Raw genomic sequence first — 14,937 nt, forward strand, 5'->3', positions numbered from 1 at the left:
TTTCCTGAAAAGAAATTTTTGAGAAAATATAGATGAGAAACTAATCTATTCAATAGGGGAGTGGTGTATGACATTTGCTGTAAAAATATTTAAAAGTTCTGTCTAAGAGCCGAAAACTCTACCTTGGGCCTGTGACTGTTCTCCAGGCCCAGAACGGAGCTAGCTGGAAGGTAAACAAACAGACACTAAAACCACCCAGAAACTAGGGTTTTGGCCTGAAAATCAAACTCAACATAATTGCGCTTTCCCTCTGCGCGTTCACCGTTAGTTTCAGTTTCAAACTCTGCGAGTGGCAGCAGCAGCAGCAGCTGAGTCTCGCAGGAGAAGATGGAGAAGGAGAAGGAACCTCCGACACTGGGAAAGCGAAGGGAGCCAGAAGCCACAGACACGAGTTCAAAGCCGAAGAAACCGCGCAGCATGGAGCGCACGTGCGTGCATGAGGTCGCCGTGCCTGTCGGCTACGTCTCGAGCAAGGACGAGACCCTCCACGGAACCCTCTCGAACCCTCTCCACACCGGTCCCACGGCCAAGTCCTATCCCTTCGCACTCGACCCCTTCCAGCAGGTCTCCATCGCCTGTCTCGAGCGCAACGAGTCCATCCTCGTCTCCGCCCACACCTCCGCCGGCAAAACCGCCGTGGCCGAGTACGCCATCGCCATGTCCTTCCGCGACAAGCAGCGCGTCATCTACACCTCCCCGCTCAAGGCGCTCAGCAACCAGAAGTACCGCGAGCTCAGCCAGGAGTTCCAAGACGTCGGCCTCATGACCGGCGACGTCACGCTCTCACCGAACGCCACGTGTCTCGTCATGACCACCGAGATTCTCCGCGGAATGCTCTACCGAGGCTCTGAGGTCTTAAAAGAAGTCGCGTGGGTTATATTCGACGAGATTCACTACATGAAGGATCGCGAACGAGGCGTTGTTTGGGAAGAGAGTATAATCTTCCTCCCGCCGGCGATTAAGATGGTTTTCCTCTCCGCTACTATGTCCAATGCGACGGAATTCGCGGAGTGGATTTGCAATATTCACAAGCAGCCTTGTCACGTGGTTTATACTGATTTCAGACCTACGCCATTGCAGCACTACGTGTTCCCCATGGGAGGGAGTGGGTTGTATTTGGTTGTGGACGAGAATGAACAGTTCAGGGAGGATAACTTTCTGAAGCTGCAGGATACTTTCGCGAAGCAGAACGTTGGGGATGTGAAGAGGGGTGGTAAAGGCGGTGGAAGAGGTGGGAAAGGTGGCAATGCTTCTGGTGGTTCTGATATTTACAAGATTGTTAAGGTTAGCTCAGTGCTTTTGTGTGTTTTTGTTGTTAGTAATCGAATGAGATGTTGTTTAGCTTGTCAATTGCTCAAAGCACGAATAAGTGAATGGTTATGTCTATTCTTTATGTTAAGTATGGATATTCTCTGTTGTGTTTTCGATAGTTTTTTATTTCTTTTTCTCTGTTATTGAACTGTGTTGTTGAGGAGCATATTCTGCCTAATTGTATAGGGTGTGTTTGGATTAGGAGTGAAATATATATATAGAGAGAATGTGAAGGATAGAGATAGAAATGGAATATGCTAGAAATGATGTGTTTGGATGAGAGAAGGGAGGAAAGAAAGGGAGAAATTTCTCTCCACTTGCTTGTATGGGTGGAAAAAAGAATGGAAATAAATACACAAATCAGATCAAAAATATTTATATACGTATTAACACAATATAATTTTTTACTTCATTATTTTTATCTATAACATTTTTTTTTAATTATTAAGAGATATTTATTTTTAAAAATTAATACAAAATTGAGAGAGAGAGAGAGAGATCATTTCCATCCTTTTTCATGTCAATTTGAGAAAAAAGTGTGTTCTGTTGGATTCCTCAGAGATAACTTTTCTCCTTCCTATTCCTCCTTTCAATTAAACAGTGAATAATTTCTATTTTCTTTCCCTTCTTCCTATTTTCTTTTGCTCTATTTCTACCCAAACAAACATGGGGGTTAGGGTGAATTCGGAAGAACTTGTTTACATATAATTTACTTATTTTATGACGTATACAAAATTGTTAAGGTCAGCTCAGCACTTCTGTGTTATTATTATTAGTAATCAAATGAGAAGTTGTTCAGCGTGTCAATAGTACCAACCACAAACGACTATGATTCTGTTAGATACACTTTTGAATAACTACTTGTAGAAAAAGAAAATAAGAAGGTAAAATGAATTAAACTTTTATTTAAGTTAAAATTAACTCATAGATAAGTTAAAATCAGCTGATGGGAGTTCTTATAGAAGTTGAAGTGCATAAGTTGATTTTAACATATAGAAGTATAATTCATTTTACTTTCTTATTTTTTATCCAATAAGTGTTTGTTGGAAACTTTTTCCAAACAGGGCCTATATCTATATGTGAAGTCTGGATATCCTCTGTTATGTCTTCAATATTTTTTTTCTTCTTTCAGTTACTGACTTAAGGGGATGCATTTGAAAGAACTTATTGGCTTATGACAATTGAACTTAGATAGTTTATGAAAATAACTTATTTTATTATGTCCATGAGTTGTTTTCAAGAATATGCTCTTTAGGATAGCTTATGAATTAACTTGCAACATAAATAAAAACAACATTTTCTTTTTTGATTATAGTAACAACTTATACATAAAAGCTTAAATGATAATCACTTGATCAATAAGTGTTTAATTAAGCTGTTTACCTAGACACATCCTTAAATTGTTAAGGAGCTTATTCTGTATCGTAATTGTCACTGGAAATGAGTTGACTTGGTGTTCTGTTGGCTAGAGCTACATGGCTTCTGTTTGTGACATATCGGCAGATTCTAAAGATGTTAAATTAAAAGTCAGAAATGGTGCCTAAAATGCAAAATAACACTCAAATGGGTTAATTCAGAGAACTTCTCACTTTTCTGTTTGGAGCAGACAAATATGTGTAAGAACTGCCACCAATTCTTTGAAATTTTTTCTTCAAGACAAAATCTTTGCATGTACAAGTCATGTAAAAAAAAGTTTTGCCTTGGACAAGTTAATAAGCAGTAGATTCAATCACTGTTGTGATACGATTCAAGATGTAATACATGTGATATAATACATGGCTTTGGCAGTACGATTCATGCGTTGAATCATTTTATTGCTTGAGTAGATGAATCGTTCAAATCGCACATTAGTCACTTGAATCACATCCCACACATGAATCATGAGATTGTTGCCATGTGCTTTCCAATTCTAAAATAACCCTAAAATTCCTCTTCTATTTTTTTGAAAAAATTTAGTAATTCAGAGGGGTTTAGACTGATTTTACCCCTCCAATCTGACCCAGGGTGGCCCACTGTCTCTTTTCATGTTTTCACTCATTGTTGTCACCTTTCATTTCTTCATTTGTTTGTTCAAGAAAGTGACCCACTATCCTCTTCTTCTTTTCTTTGTATTTTATTGTGTTGCCTTTGCTCATTCTGCCATTACACGAGCAAGCTTGGTGGTCCCTTTCCTGTGGGTGAGTGTGTTTTTCTGCTGCTGGTTGGTGATTCGCAGCCTTGTTATGTGTATTCTTGTTGTGTGCAGCTTCTTTAGCAGAAGCCACTGTCTTTTTGGCCTTGTGGCTGTTATGATTTGGACTTCTTTTGTCTTGAAACTTATGTGTCACTTAGTTAGCTATTTTAGTTCCAAAATGCTTATACACAAACACACACATATTCATATATATGTTTTGATTTTTGGTATGTTTGTGTTATAATGCTCCTAGAATTTTATTTTTTAATTATTGGTCATGAATTTGTCCTTTATGTCTTTGTTGTATATTGTATGTTTTATTATTGATCATGAATCTTACGATTCACAATAAGGTTCAATGCACAATTCGAAAAATAGATTTTCTGATTCACAATTTGATTCCCAACTCAACTACCATGGATTAAATATTTTTAATAATGTCTATTAGTATACAGACCTAATATTGTTAATTTGGAGTTGTTTATTTATAATTATTACTTTTTTGATAAATAAATAAATACAATGAGAAGGGAAAAGCACATTGGGGGGGGGGGGGTCTTTCCTTCTTAACAAAGGAGGTGTTGTTACACACGTTAAACATCAAAACCATACTGAGTTGGGAATCTAATTGTTTTTACTTTAGTCATGAATGAACTGACAGTCCTTCTGAGTCTCTTGATTCCTTTGGGGTGTTTGCTTACAATTTAATTTTTTTTTATTCTCAACTCATTTGTTGTTTGGAAAATAATTCCACCTTATTATTTTTATTATTATTTTTTTAAATCTAAAGCTCCTTCCAAGGTCACTTGCATTTTTTGGGAAAGTCTTTTTTGGCTGATATAATTATTTCTTTTTTCAAATCTCTCCAAGGATGCTATAACAAAAAAAAAAAAAAGAATTTTTGACTTTGAAATAAGCTAACCCATATGGTGTAATTTAGGTGTTTGGCTTCCTTCCGTATGGTGCAAAGCATATGGCCATTTCAAAGGAGTGTCCTTTACAGATATGTTGATAGATGGTAGCTTTACTATCATGGTGTATATTGTTCCCAGATGTATACTTTTTAATTTTGCTTTTTTTAAGTAGGATTTATTATCCTCATTTCCCTCAAATATTTTCCCCCTATTTCTCAATGAACCTCCACTACATAAAAAACAACTTCTTAGTCTTTATTTGAGCTAGAGGGTTTCTTGGTTTTCAGATGATCATGGAACGGAAATTCCAGCCTGTTATCATCTTTAGCTTTAGTAGAAGAGAGTGTGAACAACATGCCATGTCTATGTCCAAGCTTGACTTCAACACCCAAGAGGAAAAGGAAACAGTGGAACATGTTTTCCAAAATGCAGTTCTCTGCTTGAATGAAGAAGACAGGAGCTTACCTGCTATTGAGTTGATGTTGCCACTTCTTCAGCGAGGGATTGCTGTTCATCATTCTGGACTTCTTCCTGTTATAAAAGAATTGGTTGAGCTTCTTTTCCAGGAAGGTCTTGTAAAAGCCCTCTTTGCTACTGAAACAGTAAGATTTTATCCACCTTCTGATTTCATTGTTTTATTTTTATTTTTTCCCTGTTACTTTTTGGAATGAATCTCAGATGCACTTTTCTTCAGTTTGCAATGGGTTTAAATATGCCAGCAAAAACTGTTGTATTCACTGCTGTAAAGAAGTGGGATGGTGATAGTCACCGTTATATTGGATCTGGTGAATATATACAGGTGAGGTTTGATTTAGTTTTTTAGGTGGTGGTTGTTAATTTATTCATTCTAGTGCCCTCATTTCTATTAATGATTTGCTACCTTTAGATGAGTGGAAGGGCTGGACGTCGTGGCAAAGATGAGCGTGGAATTTGTATCATAATGATTGATGAACAGGTGGGTATTCCAGTTGTCAAACTTGTTCTGTATAGTGTTCTGTTTGTCTTCTTATTTGTTTAGTATATAACAGTCACCTATTTGAAAACTAATTAGTTTTACATTCATTGGCTTACTGTTTATCTGATTTTTTTATGCAGATGGAAATGAATAACCTCAAAGACATGGTTTTGGGTAAACCTGCTCCTTTAGTTAGTACATTCAGGCTTAGCTACTACTCAATTTTAAATTTGATGAGCCGAGCAGAAGGCCAATTTACTGCCGAACACGTAATACGAAATTCATTTCATCAATTTCAATATGAAAAGGTTTCTACCGAACTATTTCCTTAAAGTCTTGTTAGCATTTGTTGCACTAAGATGTATATCTTATTTGCATTGCCTTACTCTTTCTCAGGCCTTACCAGATATGGGGAAAAAGGTGTCACTGCTGGAGCAGGAAGTAGCATTGCTTGATGCTTCAGGGGAGGTAATGTTTGTTCCTGAGCACCCAGTTTACTTTTCCTAACTATATGTTTGATATTCTATTAATATATTTACATTTGATTTATTATAACGTATAATTTATGTAGGCTGAAGTATCTGAATATCATAAGCTAAAACTGGAAATAGCACAGCTGGAGAAGAAGATGATGTCAAAAATAATCAGGCCTGAAATAATTCTTTATTTTCTTGTCCCTGGTCGGTTGGTAAGTGACAGTATGCATCAGCATGGAAATGATTTTGAATTATGTTTTGCCTCTCGAATTTTTTTTTATTTTTTTACCAACAGTATGTATGAGTTTATGACATACATCAATGTCATGTTGATATATATTAATTAGTAAATTAGTAGAAATTACACATTTGTTTGATTCATTTTTTCCCCTTTAATGTCTGCCTACAAATTTTTATATTTTACTTTTTTTTTATTGTTTACTGTGTCTTCTGCTCTTTTTCCTTGATGTATTTTACTGAGTTAGATGGACCTTTTAACATTTCAGATCAAAGTAAGAGAAGGTGGAACTGATTGGGGCTGGGGTGTTGTAGTCAATGTTGTTAAGAAACCTTCTGGTGGTGGTTATATTGTTGATACTTTACTTCATTGTTCACCTGGTTCAAATGAAAACAGTTCACGGCCAAAACCATGTCCACCCCGCCCTGGAGAGAAAGGTGAAATGCATGTGGTGAGTTGACATTTCAAGATTTTACGTGATTTTATTCATGGCTTTTTGTTGTAACTCTAACTATATCAGAAAAACTTACGTTGCTTTCTCTTGTCTGCTTCCTTCTGTATTAGGTCCCTGTTCAATTACCATTAATCTCTGCCCTTGGTAAACTGAGGGTATCTATACCTTCTGATCTCCGACCCTTGGAAGCCAGGCAAAGTATACTGCTTGCTGTACAGGAGCTGGGCAATCGTTTTCCCCAAGGGCTTCCAAAGCTTAACCCTTTAAAGGTAATTTTTTTCCTCACACATGTCACAAGTTGCTGGTATGTTATTGTTCTCTATCTTATAAACATAGAGCTAGATAAATAAAAGTTGTCAACATTTGACCTCAAAAGTAGGGCTTGACTGCACTAGATCCTTTAGTGATTCACCTGCTAATAGATGCATGCTTTTTATTACTTAAACTACATAACAACAAAAGATTTAGTTAATTGATTGTTTTCTGACATTCTATCTTCTCATTATAAGGTTTGTTCCGGTATTTACATTGCATAGCCAAAACTGTGAATTGCCTTTCTGTGTCATATTTTATCCTTCATTTCATTTACCTTGTAACTTCTCTGTTTCATTCTCCTGCTTTTAAATGGATAAGGTTCTTAAATCACATGATTTCTATTAAAATAAAGTACAATATTTTTTTTTTTGGTAAACTCTAGTCACAGATTTTACTAGGTACACTATTTTCTGATTATTTTAGAGAACAAATTGGAAGACAATAGAGCTTGACTGATTTTAACAGAATCAGAACAATAATTATGTTTTGTATTCTCTAAAATAATATTTCCAGGACATGGATGTACAGGACGCAGAGATAGTTGAACTAGTCAATCAAATAGAAGAACTTGAGAAAAAATTGTTTGCCCATCCTATGCATAAGGTTTGTTAAAAATGAAACTATTTCCCCTATTTTTATGTTTGTAAATGTGATGTTGCTTTTCCTTTGGTCTGAGTGTTACCTTAATATTTTGTTGCAATTTAGCATCAAGATGTGGATCAAATTAAATGCTTTGAGAGGAAGGCAGAAGTGAATCATGAAATTCAGCAACTGAAGACAAAAATGCGGGATTCCCAGGTATGACTTTGCTAATCTGTCTTTCTTTGCTAGATTTACATATTAAGTCAGATCACATAAGGTTGGAACTTGATGGGAGTCTAGATAGTGTCTGCGTTGAATTGTATGTTTTCAATCTCCATGTGACTATGCAAATTAACGACTTAACAGTTGATAGATTGTTAATATGGTGATTTTATTCATGACAAATTTTGAATGCATTACTATTTAATTACTTAAACTCTTTTCAGCTACAAAAATTTCGTGAAGAACTAAAGAATCGCTCACGAGTCTTAAAGAAGCTTGGTCATATTGATGCTGATGGTGTAGTTCAGTTGAAGGGACGGGCAGCCTGCTTGATTGACACGGGCGATGAACTCCTTGTTACCGAATTAATGTTTAATGGTGAATCAATATTTGTTTCCTCATTGTGCTTTCTGTATAGTTTGCAGTTCAATATATTTTGTAACCTGTTTTTTTCTTCATTTTCCCTCCTCCATTAGGTACTTTTAATGACCTTGACCATCATCAAGTTGCTGCCCTTGCGAGTTGTTTCATACCAGGAGATAAATCAACTGAGCAGATACAACTGAGAACAGAGCTTGCAAGGCCTCTGCAGCAGCTTCAAGATAGTGCCAGAAGGATAGCGGAGGTAGATGTTTTATCACTTAACCTGAATTTTTTTGGGAGTTTCTGTATTTAAATATAAATGGGATCATCACCCTTTTGTCACAGATACAACATGAATGCAAATTGGATATAAATGTAAATGAGTATGTGGAATCAACAGTGAGGCCATACTTGATGGATGTGATCTACTCATGGTCGAAGGTTAGTTACGCCATATTTTTGGTTTGAAGCCTTGTCTACTTTTAAGTCATTTACTTGGCATCAAAGCCTCTATATGACCAAGTGGTCTAGAGTTTTTGATCCTTGCTGCCCCATTCCTCTAATAAAAAATAGTTTAGTTTCAACACCAAGTTGGTGGGCTTGTGCATTGTCCATGCTTCAATACCAAATGTCTCTTTGTATTATGGAGCATCTATGAAATATAATATAAAATCCATTCGTGTGTCTTCACTGATAGCTTAAGACTTTGGATTGATGGTTCATGACAGTTCGTATTACTGGATAAGTTTATTATTATTTGGTTCAAATAAAAATTGCCCCTTGACACTATTTTTTGTTTCATGACATTTCATATTTACCTTAACATTGAAAAATAACTAGAAATTGGTCTGTGCTGAATGCTAATTGTTGAGTTTTTTAATAGGGACCAGAACAAAGCAACAATGTTTTATTTTAGGTGTCCTGACCAGTGTGTTGGTTTTTATAAATTTTAACTTATTCTCTAAGCATGACCTACTTTATGGGTTAGTGACAAGCTCCATGGTCTACTAGTCTTAATTCATTACCAAGTAACATATAGTTTCTTTAGCATGGACTCGTGCGTTCATTGTGGCCCAAAAATTCATTTTATGTTGCAACCCAAGACATGTATGTAGTCATCTTAGCTGCAGTGAAACTAATGATGGGTATGCATTCTCATAAGAGTGGGAGAAAAAAAAAAGAAGGAAAATATACTCTTTTTAAGTATGTATATTAATTTCTCTCGCCTTTCCTTTTAAAATTTTCTCCAGGGAGCAAATTTTGCTGACGTTATACAAATGACTGACATCTTTGAGGGAAGTATCATTCGGAGTGCTAGAAGGCTTGACGAGTTTTTGAATCAGGTATACAAATGTCCACTCTTTATAAAATAACCACTTGGTTTCATTTTTGACTATGATCTAGCTTAAAACTTGCATCTTGCAAATGGGCCCTTCTATTCAAGAATTGGAAAAGAGCAAGTAAATCTGAAGTTGGGGGTTTGACAGCACGACTCAAAAAGTGTGCTAATCTGGACCCTTGCATTGTCAGTTGTTTTATAACTTAATTACGGATGGAATATCTGATATATACTTGAAGTTTGAAGTGTTTAATTGCCAAAAGTGAAACTGTAATTTGCTAGAGTCAAAAGTAAGTGGTTTACCTGTATTTTTTATTTAGTTGGAAAATCTTTCCAATTACGTTTTAAACATTAGCAATTCTTTAAATTCCTTCACTGTAGATAACTCGTGTTGTCATAAATTATACTGCTACTTATTGGGACAAAAGAAAGTCATTGCGCTTTGTGCCTCAACTCAGTTATTTAAATGTTGCAAAATATTCAAATTTTGCCTTTAGGGGCTTATAAAATTAGCATTCCGTATACTTGATCATTCTCCAAGTTATCCTGACACATTTTTGGTCGATTTCAATATTTGGAAATTAAAGGAATACAGTTATATGATGAATTTCATAGAGTTCTGATTGCCTTACTTCTTTGCAGTTGCGTGCTGCTGCTAATGCAGTTGGAGAGGCTGCCTTGGAGCAGAAATTTGCAGCAGCAAGTGAAAGCCTTCGACGAGGTATTATGTTTTCGAATTCTCTGTATCTGTGACTTGTTTTCCTCCGGGCCATTCGATTGGTTATATTCATGGTTATTTCGGGTGGCAGAAAGTTTTTTTCTTTCCGGGTGCGCTTACTTCCTTCTCTTACAAGATTTCTGGTGTAAATATTGTATTGATTTTTTAGTGCACGTTGTAAGGTTAGGTTGTATACTGTTGTCACTAATAGTAAAGGGAGTGACTACAGTTATATATAAAAATCTGGTCTAATAGAAGGAAAAAATCAAGTCAATAGGAGGCCTGGGTACATCTTATTTTCAGAGTCGCAGATTGTTTATTACCTTATTACCTTCAGAACCCTTAGCCTGCCTTTGGGGCTTGGGGAGTGAGGTGGCGGAGATTATTTACCTGTAATTGCTGAAAATTCTTCAATACAAATTTTGATCGACAATTTATTGTTTCAGTGATAATTTAATTGCCCATTTGTATTGGATTTTTCTTGTAACTGAAGGAATAATAATTTCCTTCGGTAAAATGCGCCCTTGGTTCTTGCTATTGTTGCAATGCGGTTAGTAGTTAAATCTCCCGATAGACTTTAAATATTATAATGGCTTAATTTAGCTAAGTTTGGATTGTGAGATTTTAGACTTCCAAACCAAGTTTTTTTTAGATTGTTAAGTCTATTTTTAAAATCATGCAAATTCGGTTCTCTTGATGATAATTTTTTTACATAAAACTATCAAATTGAAATTATTATTCCTTATGCATATAGTTTAGTGAATCGAGATATGGAAAAAAAAAATTAAAAAAATTAAAAAAAAAATCCAAATTTAACGAAATTTTGAAGGTTTTTTAAGATGTGAATGTGAGTGTTTGAATGTAATATAAATTTGAAGTTTTGGTCGATGAATATTGGGTGGAAATCAATGTGATTTTTTATTTATTGTAAAATTTGAGCTTAGTATTAAGAGGTAATACATGATTTAATATTTACGATTTGTGAATAGAAAAATAAGAATTTATAAATTTTAGGTAAGAAAGCGGAAGGGTTAAATTTGTTAAAATTTTAAAATATAAGTATTTAAGAGGCCTTAGAAAGAAATTTGAGAAGCTAAGTTTTTTAAGTCTATGCTACGTAAAAAATGCACTTAAGCCATTGCTTGAACTGAGAAATCTTTCCTTATTTTGTATTTTGTTTTCAATCGAAGATAAATATTAAGATTGAATTGGACGTCGCCATGTAAAATCATGTAAGCAGGAATGAGGCTAGATTTGGGTTTTCAATTTTCATAATACAGTTGAAGCGGGCTTGGGGAATTGCTTTTCTGCCCTTTAACTAGCCCAGCACAATATGTAGATATTAGAGTTTTTTTTTTGGTATTTTCTATAACTATTAAAAATAAACTATTCGTTGTTATAATTTAAAATATAAACAAACAATTTTTTAAAATTATAGTTTAATTCTTAAAACTTTTATGCTTATGATTCATTTTTTTAAAAAAAATTTCATCCAAATTATGCACTAAAATGTAATTGATAAGTTAATATATGATTTATTTGAAATTGTGTGCAAGTAAATAATCATTTAAAAATAATAACAAGCAACTTTGGACCTGGAGGGGATGGAGTTGAATATTAATTTTGTGTATCTGCTTCTAAACTAGTCTCACTTTTATTTCACTCTATTTTTACCTTCTTTTTTTTATTTATTTAATTTCTTTCCTATTTTCAAACTCTATCTTAATGTGAATGGGGATGGGAATAGCCAAATCCGATCGCAATCTGCCAAAATTATCTATGTAAGTTGAAGGTCCTTCTTTGTTAAATTTAATTTTAGGAAAAAAAAAGTGCTCCGACTTGTATGTTCATGCTATACAGAGAAGCTATGTTGCATATGTGTTGTTCATTATTTAATATTAGTAGGAAAAAAAAAGTAATTATTATATATTAACAGTTACAGAGTAAACCAAGGAAAAAAAAATAGATCTATGCCAAAAAAAAAAAGCAAAATAAATTAGAAATAAAACTGTCTTGGAAGAATAAAAACCAAAAAATAGTTACTAAAAAGTGTATTCTTTTTAAATATCGTTATAAATGTTATAGAATATTTGCTTGCCTTTTGTGTACTACTTTAACTAGCATATCGATAGTTTATAGTATATTAAAATCGGTACTCTTTTGGAGCGTATCTATAAATCGGTCTACAGTGTAAAATTGTACTATATATATAACTAAAATTATAATAACTATTTAACATAATTATCTCTTAATAATAATAATAATAAACAATGTTATAATAATATTATTTTCAAATAATAATAAAATGATAATTAATATTTTAAAAAATATCTATCAATAATTGTAATCTTAAAAGAATGTAAAGTATATACTAATAACGAATATAAAGAAAGAAAATATAAAAAGAAAACATAAAAAGAGTCGACTAATACTATAATCATAAGAAGAAAAGAAAGTTACTATGACGATATTATATGTGTCTAAAATGTAAAAATAGTAGAAAACTAACATTATATGAAGGAAAATAAACATAATAAAAAATACACATAATTTTATTGTAATAATAAAAAATAGTTCAACAATAAAATAATATTATAAAATTAAAATTTTAAAATATTGCTTAGAAATATATAAAAAAAATATATTGATGAGAAAAATATAAAAAAAAAATGTTTAAATAAAAATACATTAATTGTTTACTTTGTGAAAAATAAATTTTCAAAAATTAAATTCAAATTGAGATTAATTAAAATTAAAAAAATATTAAAATTCAAATTATCTATAATTGAATATTTATATATATATATATATATACACATTAATCTACAAGCAAATGCAAATTAAATAAAAATAATCCCAATAGCGAATATAAACAATACAAATAAAATATTAAAATATTAAAATATAATAGAAAATTAATACTTGAATCATAAGAAAAAAAACGTTATTGCAGTCAAATATTATTATAGTCTAATCTAAAATAATAGAAAAGGTAATATTTTAAAAGGGAAAGTAAAAAATATAACGCACAATAATAAATTATTGTTTTAATAATAAAAATAATAATTTAAAATAAAATTATTTATATCAGTGCAAAATCTTTTAAATGAAATTTTATATATATATATATATATATAAACAATAGAGTTAAAATTTATGACTTTATGCATATCACTCAAACTGTCCATTAATAAGTCAAAAGCTTTTATTTTTACTATAACATTAATTTTATTACCTCGAGATAAAATTGAATACTCGACTTATTTATTGAATATTGGTAGTCTTATTAGTTGAATCTACTCATGGTTGATATTAACTTTTTAGTGAATATTATTATTAACTTTTTAGTGAATATTATTAGGAATTGATATATATATATATATATATATTAGTAAATATTTATAGTTGACTAACCTTTTTTTTTTTTTTGGGATAAATTGATACTTCATTTAAAATTTTATGTTCAAAGGAAGTCCAATCCTTAATTGAAGTATATAAATATTAAATTACTTGTATTAATAACTTTAAATAGTAACTTACCCAACCATTTATGTATTGCTAGAATGAAACTTGAATTAAATGTTATTGTAATTCATTATTTACTTAATTAAGTTAGTCAAGGGTAATTAGTTGAATTGCAAAATTCATAGACTAAAAGTTTTACACAACAAATTAAAAAAAATACCACATCTTAAATTTTTTTGAAAAAAGTCACAATACAACAATCTATTCAAACCCCATTAATTGGTTCACTTTTTGGTTTGTTTGGCTAGGTTATCAGTTTACTGTGAAAATTGTTTAGGTCATGCTATTTGATTCTATGATATTTCTTATTCAACAATCAGCTCAAACTACTTATATAATTATTTATTGGTTAGAATGATTCGATTGGTTGGTCAGAATCAAATAAACTTTGATAACCATGTTTCTATATTTTTAGTTCAAAAATTAGCAAATTACTCTTTAAGATTGTGTTGGGGAGTTTAGAACACTGGGGAACATTCCACACAATGGGTAGTGAGTAAGTCACACAAGTGAGCTTGACACCACAACATAACCTAAAACCTTAAGGCATTAGGTAGGTGGGTCTTTCTCACTTATATATTACTCAACATGCCCAACTCTAACCAATGTGGGACTTCGCTTCACACTTGAATTCCAACACTCCCCCTCAAGTGTGAATCCCTTCCACATGGTCACGCTCCTCCTCAAGTGGAAGCTTTTTTCTTTCGTCCACGAGTATTCAATGGTGGCCTTACTTGCACTATCGTTGCACTTCAACGACACACGTCCTCCACACCTCTAGGGAGACTTTCAGTATAAGGGATGATCCTACTCTTGGATCTCTTGCCAAATCCATTTAGGATCCCACTCTTAGATCCAACCAATACTCGTCTGAGCCATCACCAGTCACTTGGTCAAACCATCGGCTCTGATACCAATGTTGGGGAGTTTAGAACACTGGGGAACATTCCACACAATGGGTAGTGAGTAAGTCACACAAGTGAGCTTGACACCACAACATAACCTAAAACCTTAAGGCATTAGGTAGGTGGGTCTTTCTCGCTTATATATTACTCAACATGTCTAACTCTAACCAATGTGGGACTTCGCTTCACACTTGAATTCCAACAGAGATGAATTAACAAATGAAGTTTTGATCCGGTAAATGTTAGTTGGATGTTTGGGGAAAAAAAATTTAGACTGGTATTGGTGTCTATTAAAATAACCCAATATGTAATTTGAAAAGGAAAGACTATTTTGCACTGACCTATACAACGAGGTTTGTGACCATTATGAAATACCGGTGAAAAGATAGGTAACCGAATTTGTCTATATTTTATATTTTTTGAAATTGAATTTGTAATAAAGTTTTT

General features: G+C 33.0%; 1 protein-coding gene across 2 annotated transcripts; it reads left to right on the forward strand.

Moving 5' to 3' along the window:
• The first annotated feature begins 116 nt into the window (after positions 1 to 116).
• HEN2 (RNA helicase, ATP-dependent, SK12/DOB1 protein) lies at positions 117 to 10,505 on the forward strand. 2 transcript variants are annotated; one of them, XM_083069067.1, is made up of 16 exons: positions 117 to 1,284; positions 4,686 to 5,000; positions 5,093 to 5,197; positions 5,285 to 5,353; positions 5,494 to 5,661; positions 5,750 to 5,821; positions 5,925 to 6,041; positions 6,336 to 6,518; positions 6,632 to 6,790; positions 7,365 to 7,439; positions 7,542 to 7,634; positions 7,865 to 8,018; positions 8,117 to 8,265; positions 8,349 to 8,444; positions 9,254 to 9,346; positions 9,985 to 10,505. In XM_083069067.1, the coding sequence occupies exons 1-16, from the start codon at positions 328 to 330 to the stop codon at positions 10,093 to 10,095; spliced, it is 2,916 nt and encodes a 971-aa protein (XP_082925193.1). In that variant the 5' UTR covers positions 117 to 327; the 3' UTR covers positions 10,096 to 10,505. The 2 variants fall into 2 exon arrangements, with proteins under 2 accessions (XP_082925193.1, XP_020215595.2); XM_020360006.3 differs by having other exon boundaries at positions 119 to 1,284; positions 7,350 to 7,439.
• Positions 10,506 to 14,937: the final 4,432 nt, after the last annotated feature.

Source organism: Cajanus cajan, chromosome 2, assembly GCF_000230855.2.
Source record: "Cajanus cajan strain Asha chromosome 2, NIPB_CcT2T_4, whole genome shotgun sequence".
NCBI lineage: Eukaryota > Viridiplantae > Streptophyta > Magnoliopsida > Fabales > Fabaceae > Cajanus > Cajanus cajan.